The 13,927-nt window shown below is 44.5% G+C and overlaps 1 protein-coding gene across 7 annotated transcripts in view; it reads left to right on the top strand.

The window, feature by feature from the left end:
• The window catches only part of fmnl2a (formin-like 2a), a 207,877-nt gene that overhangs the window by 109,808 nt on the left and 84,142 nt on the right, over positions 1-13,927 (top strand). For all 7 annotated transcript variants that reach the window (XM_078403887.1, XM_078403886.1, XM_078403885.1 and 4 more), the window contains exon 2: positions 1,910-1,993. In XM_078403887.1, the coding sequence (XP_078260013.1) occupies positions 1,910-1,993 (84 nt within the window). The remainder of the gene's footprint in view (positions 1-1,909; positions 1,994-13,927) is intronic.

Below are 13,927 nucleotides of genomic sequence, written 5' to 3'. Positions count from 1 at the left end.
AGGCAGATGGCGAGACAAAGGCCAGAGATGAAAAGACAGAATGTTGTGAGACAAAAGGATTGGAGTTGCGATCTTCAATCTTCCCACAGTGGGAATTCAGAAATGTTCATTAATATTTAATTTATAACATGTCCAGTTGATAGGGCAAGTATTCTTAATAAGAAGACTAATAATATACCCTTAGGTATGCTTTGTTATAATATTATAGAAAACCAGAAATAATACAGTGAATTGTTCATGTTTGAGCCAACAAAATACATCTTGTGAAATGGATAAAAATGAAGCATATTTGAATGTACAACTAAAAGTTGTCACTTATTGTAGTTTTAGTTTTTAGTTTTAATGACATAGAAAGGAAACAGGCCCTTGGGCCTACTGAGCCCACGCCAACCATCGATCACTCGCTCACACTAATTCTAGGATATCCCAATTTCACATCGTACACACCAGGAGCAATTTACAGAAGCCAGTTAACCTATCATCCTGCCTGTCTTTGGAATGCTTGCTGATACAGGTCCACCACCAATTTCCCAGCACCCTTGGTTCCAGAGCTTTTCTGGACTATCCGTTTTGTCGGACCAACAGAGGTCACAGCCTCTGTGAGGAGTCCAGGGGTACTGGGGCGGGTACGGTCTGCCGAGGGGCCAAGATACCTGCCCGTAAAGTCGGCCTCAGAAGCCGGTTATGGGAACGGATCTGCTGGTTCCGGCCAAGCCGGCGTTCCAAAGCTCCGGCCACAGGAGGCAAATTCGACCCGCCGATCGGCTGCAGAAGTCCCAATGAGGCCGAGATTGGCTACCTTTCCTGGCCTAGGCATCACATTTCCACGGGGGAATTCAAGTACACTCGTGATTTTGTTTGGATTAAAGGAGGTGCCAGACCATCAGTTGCTGGAAAATCAGTGGTGGACCTGTATTCTTCACTGCTAGAAGTTGAGTTTAGTTTAGAGATACAGCAAAGAAAGAGGCCCTTCGGCCCACCGAGTCTGCGCTGACCAGCGATCCCAGCACATTAACACTATCCTGCACACACACTCGGGACAATTTACACTTACACCAAGCCAATTAACCTACATACCTGTTCGTCTTTGGAGTGTGGGAGGAAACCGAAGATCTTGGAGAAACCCCACGCGGTCACGGGGAGAACGTACAAACTCCGTAAAGACAGCACCCGTAGTCGGGATGGAACCCGAGTCTCTGGCACTGTAAGGCAGCAACTCTACCGCTGCACCACCGTGACCGATTGAAGATTGTCACAGATCATTCTCATGATCAAGTTGTATATTTCAAATTATGTCCGAACAACTTGAGTAGTTGATTAGAAGAAGCCAGCATTGATTTGTTAAGGGTAGACCATATCCAGAAAAAAAAACGTTTGAAAGTTTTTTGGAGAGATGATGAACATAGATCCTTATAATGTTCAGGGATGATTTCCATATGGATTTCAAGAGGGGAGGGGGCAATTATTAAAGTCGAACAGTTCTATGATGTGCGCATGCATATATCCTTGAGATCTAATGCCACAGTGCATGTTCACTGGTCAAGGCGCAAAGTGCTGGAGTAACTCAGTGGGTCACGCAACATCTCTGAAAGACATGGATATGCGATGTTTCAGACAGAGACCCGTCTTCAGTCCCGACCCGAAATGTTGCCTATCCATGTCCTCCAGCAATGCTGCCTGACCCTCTGAGTTACTCCAGCACTTTGTGCCTTATTTTGTAAACAGGCATCTGCAGTTTCTTATGCCTACCGATTCACTGGTGGTTTGTACGAAATATCAGTTGGATTTGTATGTGTTATTGTTTTTTGATGTGCAGTATCCACTCGGACACCCGTTATCCGCCCCTATAGCTTTGATTGTACAGTTAAAGTAGTATATATTTACCAACCCTTTTTCTTCCTTCCTACAGAATTCCATGAACCTTCCTCCTGATAAAGCCAGATTGCTGAGACAGTATGACAGTGAGAAGAAATGGGAGCTCATCTGTGACCAGGTAAAGACCAGCTCAACATTCTCTCAGCTGTAGCGTAACATTGGGGAGATGGAATTATAGTTGAAGGTGCCCAATATGATGTTTGGATGCCCTCTTTGAACTTTAGAGATACAGCGCAGAAACAAACCTTGTGGCGCACTAAGTCTGCGCCGACCAGCGATTACCCCGTACACTAACACTAGCCGACACACTAGGGACAATTAAACAACTTACCTACAAACCTGCACGTCTTTGGAAACTGGAACACCCACAGAAAACCCACACGGTCACAGGTAGAAAGTGCAAACTCCGTTCAGACAGCACCCATAGTCAGGATCGTGCCCCGGTCGGTCTCTGGCGCTGTAAGGCAGCAACTCTACCATTGCGCCACTGTAGCGCCCAGCCTCTTTCATAGGCTGAATTCTCAATGATTGATCTTCACTTTCAACGCCAAGCATATGTGTTTATAATCTTTGTTTATTGTGGCATCCATGACTTTAAACACATAATGGCTTAAATGCTGTTCATGATCCATTCTGCTTCTCTCGGTGGCACAATGGGTAGAGTCGCTGCCTCACAGCGCCAGAGACTGGGTTCAATCCTAGTCTTGCATGCTATCTTTGTGGAGTTTGCATGTTCTCTCTGTGACCACGTGGGTTCCCTCCGGTTTACTCATCCATCTCAAAGATGTTTAGGTCTGTAGGTTCATTGGCCCTCTGTAAATTTCCCCTAATGTGCAAGGAATGGAAGAGAAAGTGGGATAACATTGAACTAGTGTGAATGGGTGATCGATGGCGTTGGTAAATTGCCCCTAATATGTAGGGTGTGGATGTGAAGATGGAATAACATAGAACTAATGAGAACAGGTGATTGATGGTCGGCATGGACTCAGTGGGCCGAAGGGCCTGTTTCCATGCTGTATGTCTAAGTTCTAAAATTCTGGAAAAAAATCTCCTTTTATCATCATCGATGATCACTCGAAGTTGAGTATAATTATCCTCCTGGTGGGTCTTTTCTGTGGGTCTTGAGACGGCTGACGAGGCCGATCCTGGAGCCGCAGGCTTTATGTGTGTCGCCTTTAACGTGGGGAGACTGGTGCACAGACAGCCATTGCACGATCCTTGACAGAGACAGGCCCGAGTCCAACGGCATGGGCGCCACCACGGCTGGGAGTCTCTACCTGCTGCTGCCTTCTTCCACCTTCTCAGCTGCCACCCATTGACCAGCCACCATCCTCCGATTGTTCCACTGTTGAGGTCTTCTTCTTGGACCACGCTTTGTCAGGAATCTCCCCCCTTATCATGCCCATCATGGGTGACTCTGCTACCAGCGTAGCTCAGAACTGAGGCACATGGAAGCTTCTCCACCCAAAAAGGTGGTAACCTCCGAGGAATATCATTTAACAGCGGGATGTTGAATAGATGAGTTGGTGCTCTCAGTATTAAGAGAGTAGACATGTTTGCATGCTGCGTAGGTCCTGTTATGTGTAACCAAGTACTTATCATCTGTTTGCATACTGCACAACATAATCGCAAAATAAATTACATGCTTAGATATGGAGGGCAGGAAGAGATACCCTTAGAGAGTGACAAAAATTGAACATATTATCAGTTTTAATGAGAGCAATTAGTATTAATTAATGAGTTGATGGAAGTTTGACAGTAATAAAGGGATCCATGAAGATTCCATGAAGATTTGGTGATATGTTTCCAAGTCAGGATATGTCATAACCCGGTTTGGCGATATTTTGTTTGCATTTAAATGCCAGCAAGCTGTAGGTGTCTTGAGAACATCTTCATCACTTTGAGCATAACTATTTAATGCTCACAAACAACTGGTTTTGGAATATGTCTACTTGTGCAATGTGGAATGCAGATATTAATTCAATTGAAAGATGTTCATAAAGGCATAATTCAAACAAAAAAAGCCCCTGATTTTATTCCTCAAAATCTCAAAGTTGTCAATTTATGGCATATGCCCTCCTTTTCCAAGAATATCTATTATTGAAACAGAATAGAAAGAGAAGAGAATTTTATCCACACTGCCCCATGTGCATTATTGCCGTCACCATTTCACGGTAAAATCCGCACAGATTGCCATATCTTACTGCAGCAGTAATCCAATTACACCCTGGCTTTTCAGGTTAGTTACTAGTTGTATCTGAAAACACAAGAACTGAAGTGGGGTGATTCTGGAAGTTGACTCCACATCATCCTTAGTGGGGGTGTAGGGCTTGTGTTTACTGGAAGGGCTAAGATGTAGGGCTTGTGTTTACTGGAAGGGCTAAGATGTAGGGCTTGTGTTTACTGGAAGGGCTAAGATGTAGGGCTTGTGTTTACTGGAAGGGCTAAGATGTAGGGCTTGTGTTTACTGGAAGCCTGAGTCAGAGGAATAGAAGTAGGAAGGATTTTTGACAGTGATTTACAGAGAACTGCGCATTATATAGAGCTAAAGTAGATTATTGGAGATTAGGCGTGGAGAAGGTCATCTCACTGGAAATGAATGGCGACTGGGATTTAGTGTTTGAAAATTAGTGGAGCCAATCAGCAAGACATGGAAACGATGCAGCGATTGAAAGAATGACACAAAGGCTGAGATAAAGGCAGGTTTACTTTAGACTTTAGAGATACACTAGCACTATCCTACACATTAGGAACAGTTTACAATGTGACTGCAGCCAATTAACCTACAAACCTGTATGTCTTTGGTGTGAGGGAGGGAAACCGGATAAACCCCACGCGGTCACAGGGAGAACGTACAAACGCCATAAAGACGGCACCCGTAGTCGGGATCGAACCTGAGTCTCTGGAGCTGTAAGGCAGCAACTCCACTGCTGCACCACTGTGCCACCCTAGGTCAACGGGTAAAAGGCCATTCTGAATCGGGATGTCCCGCGGGAGGATCTGAATGGGAAAATGTTATGGCAGTTGTACTGGATGAGAATAAACATTTAGATTCTGAAATTAGACACAAAAAGTATCAATATTGAAAGAATCGTTGAAAGACATCTTATCATCATCACACTTCTCATACAACCAGAGTGGAAGTATTAGAAACAAGGAACTACAGATGCTGCTGGTTCATATGCAAAAGGACTCGTAGAGCTGGAGTAACTCAGCAGGTCAGTCAGCATCTCTGAAGAAAATGGATAGGTGAAGTTTCGGGTCGAGACCCTTCTTCAAACTGATTGTATGGGGGTGGGGTGGGAGAAGAAAGCTGAATAAGGGGAGAGGCAGGACAAAGCTGCATTGATACCATCATTCTGTTTACTAAGGGTGGCTATAATGGATACTGTGCTGCATGGCACGGTAGAGCAGCGGTAGAGTTGCTGCTTTACAGCGAATGCAGCGCCGGAGACTCAGGTTCGATCCTGACTACGGGTGCTGCACTGTAAGGAGTTTGTACGTTCTCCCCGTGACCTGCGTGGGTTTTCTCCGAGATCTTCGGTTTCCTCCCACACTCCAAAGACGTACAGGTATGTAGGTTAATTGGCTGGGTAAATGTAAAAATTGTCCCTAGTGGGTGTAGGATAGGGTTAATGTACGGGGATCGCTGGGCGGCACGGACTTGGAGGGCCGAAAAGGCCTGTTTCCGGCTGTATATATATGATAAGACATTGAGGCCAAGAAAAGAGTGGCTGTGCTTATGGTCTTGTATTTATCTCATATCAAGTATTACAGTTAGTTGCTCAAGGAAAACAAAATATTAAAATAAACAGAGGGCATTCCTGGTATCTGAAATATTTAAGCATCAAGCGGCCATCTGTCTCCAACAGTTGCAAATAGCTCCAGTAAAGTGGATTTGTCCGTCTGGCACTGTGATCTGAAAGACATAAGATGGATTAGCGACTGATTATCGTAATTGTTTTCCAGATCCAAGACGACTGTAGACCACACACAGGTGACTGGTTGCGTATGATATAATCCCTTGCTACTGATGCCGGTCACTCAGTTGCTATCTTTCAGCTGTGATAACAGAATTTCTCAGGCTTTGCAGGATCCGATTTACAAAGAAATGACACAAGGTACTGGAGTAACTCAGCAGGTCAGTCAGCATCTCTGGAGAACATGGATAGGTGATGTCTTGTCCCTGCTGATACCCCATCTAACCTAGTCCCAATTGCTTCTGTCTGAAGAAGGGTCCCGACCTGAAACATCACCCATCCATGTTCTCCAGCGATGCTGCCTGAACCTCTGAGTTACTCCAGCACTATCTTTTTTCTCTCTTACTTTTCTCTTTATAAGTCTTAGAGATGTCATAGAGTCATACAGCAGGGAAACAGGTCCTTCAGCTCAACTTGCCCATGCCAACCAAGATGCCCCATCTAAGCTAGTCCCATCTGCTCATATCCCTTCTAAACCTATCCATGTACCTGTCCAAGTCTCTTTTTAAATGCTGTTATAGTACCTTCCTCAACTACCTCCTTATAACTCATTCCATATAACCATCAGGCTTTTCATCTCATCTCTCAGTATGCATGTTACACTGGGAAGTCTTCTTTCCAATTTTTTTTGTTCTTCTTTCCTTTGTTGTTGTTCCAGTTTCCATCCACCTTTTAGGATATATCCAAGTGGCTATTGGTTCTTCTTGAACCTTGATAGCAGGTGCTAGCCAAGGTACAAACAGCGGCAAATCATATCCTACACATAAGCACATTTTGGCAAAGACCATTGATGGTTCAGATCTATTTTCCCCTCCTAATTTAGGGGAATTAAAGCTAATTGTACAGCCCTGTCTATTGCTAAGTCAAGATCTGCTAATAGCACAGATTGACCATTGAGCCTGGAACCTTATGGCTAATCGTCTTAACAACAACATTAGCTCAATTACTTAGGGTACAATGGCCATCATTCTTAATGCAGAGAAAATAAAAGTGACTGATTTTGTAGGAAGCGATATTATTTGGAACAGAGACTTTAATGCAGCATTTATATAGCTCTAGCAGTGAGTTATTCAATTTTAGATTAGATGGCCAAGACATGAAGATTGCTCTTGATATTTGTTTTGGGGCAGAAGTTAGTTGTTAGGGTGAAGTTAGGGATATCAGAATGTGTTCTTTAATGCATTAAAGGCGATTGGCTGTAATGAGTCTGAGCATGTGTTGTACCCAGATCCTTAAAAGAAGATGCCTCATCTTTTTGGTAATAAAAAAGATTGGACCAGGTTTGTTTAAAGGAAAAGGTGGTCTACGTTTTGATACCGCAGAGTTTCTCCAAATATAGACGTATAGAATTTAGACATTGTTCATTTGCTTGAATTTGTTTGTAGTCATGTTCAGGGTGATATAGGTGGTTGTTTTCATCGCAGTTCCTCCTTAAGTCTAGTTATTCAACATCTTGCTGTCATATTCGTCAAGGTCAACTTTAATTAGACCACATGTGCAAAACACAAATCAGGTCAGAAGTGAGGTAAACCTGTGGGCTCAAAGCTGGCTAGGCCTTTGATTCCCATGTGCCGTAAGTTAATTTGAATGAAAAATCCGCCAGCATGCCCCTTAGTTTAGTTTTAGTCTAGTTTAGAGATTTAGCATGGAAACAGGCTCTTCGGACAATCTGTGCCGACCATTGATCATCTGTACACTAGTTCTATCCTACACACTAGGGACAATTTACTGAAGCCAATCAACCTACAAACCTATACATCATTGGAATGTGGGAGGAAACTGGAGCACCCAGAGAAAATTCACGCGGTCGCAGGGAGAACGTGCAAATCTGTGCAGACACTACCGTAGTCAGGATCAAACCCGGGTCCCTGGCGCTATGAGGCAGCAACTGTACAACTGCGCCACTGTGCCCCCCCCCCCCCCCCCACCATGCCAGTTATTTATGAATTTTTGACTTCGAATTCGAGATACATTACCAGAGTAAATAGTTTCTCCATCAAATCTATTTACGCTCTTCATCATGTTAAACACGGGAATTCTCTCACCAGTTATCATACAAACCCTTTACGTCCATGCCCAGTTCATTAACCTAACCTGATAGGTTTAGGTTTATTATTGTCACATGTATAGTGAGAAGCTTTGTTTAGCATGCTATCCAACCAAAATGGGAGTGGGGGGAAGAAGGAATGACTGGGGTGGGATAAGTCTTTGATTATGTTGGCTGTTTTTGAGGCAGCGTGAAGTGCAGATGGAGTCAATGGTGGGGAGTCTGTCTGTGAGATGGACAATTTAATTCTTTAACATATGGAACTGTTCTGATAGCTCCACAGTTGTCCTTCCAAGGACAATATGCGATTCTCGATGTATTTTGTCCAAAGTTGTACTGTGGTTTAAAAGTTGACTGGCCATATCTGTCTACGATCAAAGCTCGCTTGTGAGTTTGAGTCCCGTTGAGTATTGGTATTGATATTATTATTGTCACGTGTGCTGAGATACATTGAATTGTTTGCGTGCTATCCAGTTAAATCAGATCACTATACATGAGCTCATACAAGCCATGCACAAGTCATGATAAATTTACAATTGGAATAGAGATTTAAAAGAGTGGAATAATTGGATCCTCTTCTGGGACCAGCATGCAAAGAGTTGCCAACATTCTTAACTACGGCACGGTGGCGCAGTGGTAGAGCTGCTGCCTTACAGCGCCAGACACCCGGGTTCAATGATTACAGGTACTGTACTTATGGTGTTTGTACGTTCTCCCCGTGACCGTGTGAGGTTTCTCTGGGTGCTCAGGATTCCCCCCCACATTCCAAAGGCATGCAGTTTTGTAGGTTAATTGGCTTTGTAAATTGTAAATTGTCCCTAATGTGTGGGATAGAATTAGTGTACAGGTGATCACTGGTCAGCCCGGATTCCATGGGCCGAAGGGCCTGTTTCCATACAGTATCTCTAAACTAAATTAAATAATTGTTTAAAGGTTGTCTGGCCATATCTGTCTACAATCAAACCTCACTTTAGACTTTAAAGATACAGAGTGAATACGGGCCCTTTGGCCCACTGTGTCCACGCCGACCAGTGGTCACCGCATACACCAGCACTCTCCTACACACTAGGGACAATTTTTTAAACTCAAGCCTAATAAACCTACACACCTGTATGTCTTTCGAGTGTGGGAAGAAGCTGGAGCACCCGGAGAAGACCCATGTGGTCATAGGGAGAACGTACAAACTTTGTACAGACTGCATCAGTAGTTGGGATCGAACCCAGGTCTCTGGCGCTTTAAGGCAGCAACTCTACCACTGCACCACCTTACCGTTCCGTCGAGTATTGGCATTTGTATTATTATTGTCACATGTACTGAGATACATTGGAAAGCCATGGTTTGTGTGCTGTCCAATTAATTTAGATCATACTATACCCGAGTACATTCAAGCCGTGCACAAGTGCTGATAGATTTTCAATTGGAGCCGAGATTTACATTGTATCTAATTAGTTTAGTTTGTAGTTTAGAGATACAGCGCGGAAACAGGCCCGTTGGCCCACCGAGTCCGCACAAACCAGCGATCCCCGCACATTAACACTATCCGACACACACTAGGGACAATTTACAATTTTTACCGAAGCCAATTAACCTACAAACCTGTACGTCTTTGCAGTGTGGGATGAAACCAGAGCACCTGGAGAAAACCCATGCGGTCACAGGGAGAACGTACAAACTCCGTACAGACAGCACCCGTAGTCAGGTTTGAACCCAGGACTCTGGTGCTGTAAGGCAGCAACTCGACCGTTGCACCACCATGCCGCCCGAGATGATAGTAGATCCTTTTGTGGGACCAGCACGCAAAGAGTTGCCACAATGTGGCAACGTCTTGCATCTTTCTTAATTACTTTAGTGTTAATATTTTTAATTACATTTGCTCATTAACTTTTCATGACAGATGCGCATGAATATCTAAATTTCATGAAGACATTGCTTACAAGGACAACATTGTTTCCCTGTCCTAATTAACATTGAGAAAGGTGATAGTGAGACACTGGTTTAAAGTCTTTGCTTTCTGTTTGACAGAGGAAGTCTGGCAAAGGTGGGATGGTTTACATCCAGTGTTGATGAAAGAATGGTGATGTATTTCTAATGAAGAACAATATGCATCTTGAAAAGAAAGTTGACGGGAGTGGTATTCCCTTGCACCTGATCCTCTTATCAATCTATACAGAAGGAACTGCAGATGCTGGTTTACAAATAAAACTGGATAGCTCACAAACAAAAACCTTTCACAGTACCTCGGTACACAAGACAATAATAAACTAAACTAAACTAATCGAGAATCTGTCAATCTCCACCTTAAAAATGACTTGGCCTCTGCAGCCGTCTGCGGCAATGAATTCGTACTTTTCACCACCCTCTGGCTAAAGAAATTCCTCCTCATTTCCTTTCTAAAGGTAACTCCTTTTGTTCTGAGGCTGGGTCCTCAGGTCCCTTCTTTCTTTTAAGGTGGATAAACAGTGATTCCAAAAATTCTTTGGATACAAGGAACTGCAGATGCTGGTTCACACAATAAAGACACAAAGCGCTGGAGTAACTCAGCGGGTCAGGCAGCATCTCTGGAGAGCAGGAATGGGTGACGTTTTGGGTCAAGAACCTTCTTCAGACTTTCTCTCCATAGATGCTGCCTGACCCGCTGAGTTACTCCAGCATTTTGTGTCTACCTTCGATTTAAACCGGCATCTGCAGTTTTTTCCTACACGGTGATATTTTGGGTTCAGGTTTTAAGGTCAGGAACCTTCTTCAGACTCATTATCGTGGGATGGAGAAAGCTGGAAAAGAGGTGGGGGCGAGACAAAAGGTACTGCAGATGCTGCTTTGCCAAACAAAGACAAGTTGTTGGAGTAACTCAGCGGGTCAGGAAGCATCTCTGGAAGGCTTGGATTGGTGACGTTTCTTGTCGGAACCCTTCTTTAGACTGGATGAAGGGTTCCGAACCGAAACGTTACCTATCCGTTTTCTCCAGTGATGCTACCTGACCCGCTGAGTTACTCCAGCACTTTGTGCCTATCTTCGGTATAAACCAGCATCTGCAGTTCCTTCCTACACCTTCAGACTAATTCAGACTAATTGTAGTAAGGAGGGAGAAAGGTGGGACACAAGGAACTGCAGATGCTGGTTTACAAAATGAAACACGGACTCAATGTTATAGGGCTTGCGAGATGCTGTTGACGAGAGACACTTGCACCTTTTTCTCTTCCTACGTCTGCAAACAGTCAGAAGAAGGGTCCTGATCCGAAACGTCACCTATCCATGTTCTCCAGGGATTCTGCCTGACCTGCTGAGTTTCTCAATCACTTTGCGTCTTTCCCTGTTGAAGAAAGACTGGGAATAGGACAGTTACGAGTCATCCAAATTGGCTAGTTTAGTTTAGTTTACTTTTAGCGATACAGATCAGAAATAGGCCCTTCGGCCCACCGAGTCCGTGCCGACCAGCGATCTCCATACACTAGCATTATCCTACAACACACTCGGGACAATTTACAATTTACCAAAGCCAATTAACGTACAAACCTACATGTCTTTGGGGTGTGGAAGGTAACTCGAGCCCCCGGAGAAAACCCATGTAGGTCACGGGGAGAACGTACAAACCCCGTACATACAGCACCCGTAGTCGGGATGGAATCCGGGTCTCTGGTGCTGTGAGGCATCAACTCTACTGCTGTGCCACTCTGCTGCGCATGACTAGCACACGACTGGACTCTACTTTTATGATATTTCCTTTGAAAGTTTTTGTTTGCCCAACAGCATTCGAATCAAGCCAAGATGTTGTTTTGTATTATCTGAATTATTAATCCAGTATTTGGATTGCTAGTCTAAACATAACCTCCAGTACATGTTATAGAGCAGCTCTGAACTACTGAGATGGGTTGGTGGCTGTCAGCATGTTAGCAGATGTGGATAAACCTGTCCATTTCATCTAAAAGACAAAGTACATTTTGAAACAGTGCATGCCGATTGGTGCTAGAAACAGAACAAACGAAAAATGCAGGATAAGTGAATGGGCAGGAGCCGGTGGGTAGAATCTAATGCGGAGAAATAAATAGAAAGATGGCATAAATGGTGAGAGGTTGAAAGTTGTTCGTATTACCGTGGAATCAGTGGAATTTAACAGGAAGACAGAGCAAACGGTCAGGGGGGGCCATCGATTGATTGCCAGATGACTTGAGTGCAAGAATAAGGACATCGTCCTCACAATTACGTGGGATGAGATCAACTTTGTGGGATTAACGTGTGCAGGTTTGGTGTCTGCACCTCAAGAACAGTTTGCTACATTTCCTCCGTAGTAAGTACAAGTTTACGGTATGAACATTGACTTCTCCAATTTTAGGTCATTGCAAACTCCCCCCCCCCCCCCCATCCCCCCACCCCTCTCTTCCCCCCTTCTCTCTCCCCCTGTCTCTCTTTCCCCTGTGCCGACCTGGACTTGCATCTATTTTACCTCCCCCTCCCTCCCCTTCCACCCACTCTTCCTCCCTCACCTGTATTCAACTAATACTTGCCATGCTTTGTTCTGCTCCCTCCTCTCTTCCAGCTTTCTTCCCCCCCCTCGCTCCCCCCCCCCCGCCCCTCCACCACCACAATCAGACTATCCACGTATCCAGAGATGCTGCCTGACCCGCTGAATTACTTCAGCACCTGGTGTCTTTTAAGTATAAGTCCATCAGATTCATTCTCGGGTGGAGTTGTGGATGTTGTCATTTGAAGAGAGATTATGCTGACTGAGCCTATACTATCAGAAGAATGTGAAGTAATCTTATCGAAGTTTTCAGAAGAATGAGAAGTAATCTTATCAAAATGTGCAAAATGTTTTCTGGAGCTTGACAGGACAGATGCAGAGTTGATATTTAACCTCGTTGGAATGTCAAGAACCAGGGACACCATCTTGTATTCAGGGGTGGCCAACAGGAATTTCTTCACCCAGTGGATGGAGAATCTTTGGAACTCCACACCCGGGTGGGCCTGTGTAGGCTCATTTACGAAGTGTATTCAGAAGAGCAGCTGATGGAGTTTTAGATATTAAAGGTTTTGAGGTAAATCGTGCCATTTACTGCATCACCCCGGTCACTCCCTCTTCTCCCCACTCCCATCAGGCAAGAGGTACAGAAGTGTGAAAACGCACACCTCCAGATTCAGGGACAGTTTCTTCCCAGCTGTCATCAGTCAACTGAACCATCCTATCACCAGCTAGAGAGCAGTCCTGAGCTACTATCTACCTCATTGGAGACCCTCTGACTATCTTTAATCAGACTTTACTGGACTTTATCTTGCACTAAATGTTATTTCTTTTATCCTGTATCTGTACACTGTGGATGGCTTGATTGTAATCATGTATAGTCTTTCCATTGACTGAAGAGCACGCAACAAAAACTTTTCACTGTACCTCGGTACATCTGACAATGAACTAAATTCAAATAAAGGTAAAATAATCGTACTGCAAGGTGGGCAAACACAAAGTGCTGGAGAATCTCAGTGGATCAGGCAGCATCTGAAAAGGGAGGGTTACAAAGGGGTCACTCCAAACACGTAGCTTAATTAGCTTGGTAAAATTATAATTTGTCCCGAGTGTGTAGGATAGTGTTAGTGTGCGTGGATCACTTCTTCTTCTTGCGTTTGAGGCAACAGAAGTTATGAAGCTGCTTCTGCTTCTGCTGTCTCTGTTTGTTGTCGTTCACCTGACTGAGGTCAGTTGACAGGGCTCACCACGGGGAGGTCGACAACATGAGCCCTCGTGGATCACTGGTCAGCGCGGACTCGGCGGGCCAAAGGACCTGTTTCCGCCCTGTATCTCTAAACTAAACTATACTAAATGAAATTAAACCAAAGGGTTCGGGTTCGGAACTGAGACATTGGCTGCCCATTCCCTCCCCAGACGCTGCCTGAGCTGCCGAGTTCTTCCAACACTTTGTGTTTCGCAAGATCCCAACGTCTGCGGTCTCTTGTGCCTTCACTTTATTGAATTGTGGAGCAGTTACAAGAGGCTGAGCGGCCACCTTCAGCTTGTCATAGAGTTATACAGCACGGA

Source organism: Rhinoraja longicauda, chromosome 8, assembly GCF_053455715.1.
Source record: "Rhinoraja longicauda isolate Sanriku21f chromosome 8, sRhiLon1.1, whole genome shotgun sequence".
Taxonomy (NCBI): domain Eukaryota; kingdom Metazoa; phylum Chordata; class Chondrichthyes; order Rajiformes; family Arhynchobatidae; genus Rhinoraja; species Rhinoraja longicauda.
The sequence above is the reverse complement of the archived record's forward strand: the minus strand, read 5'-3'. Positions and strand labels throughout refer to the sequence as shown.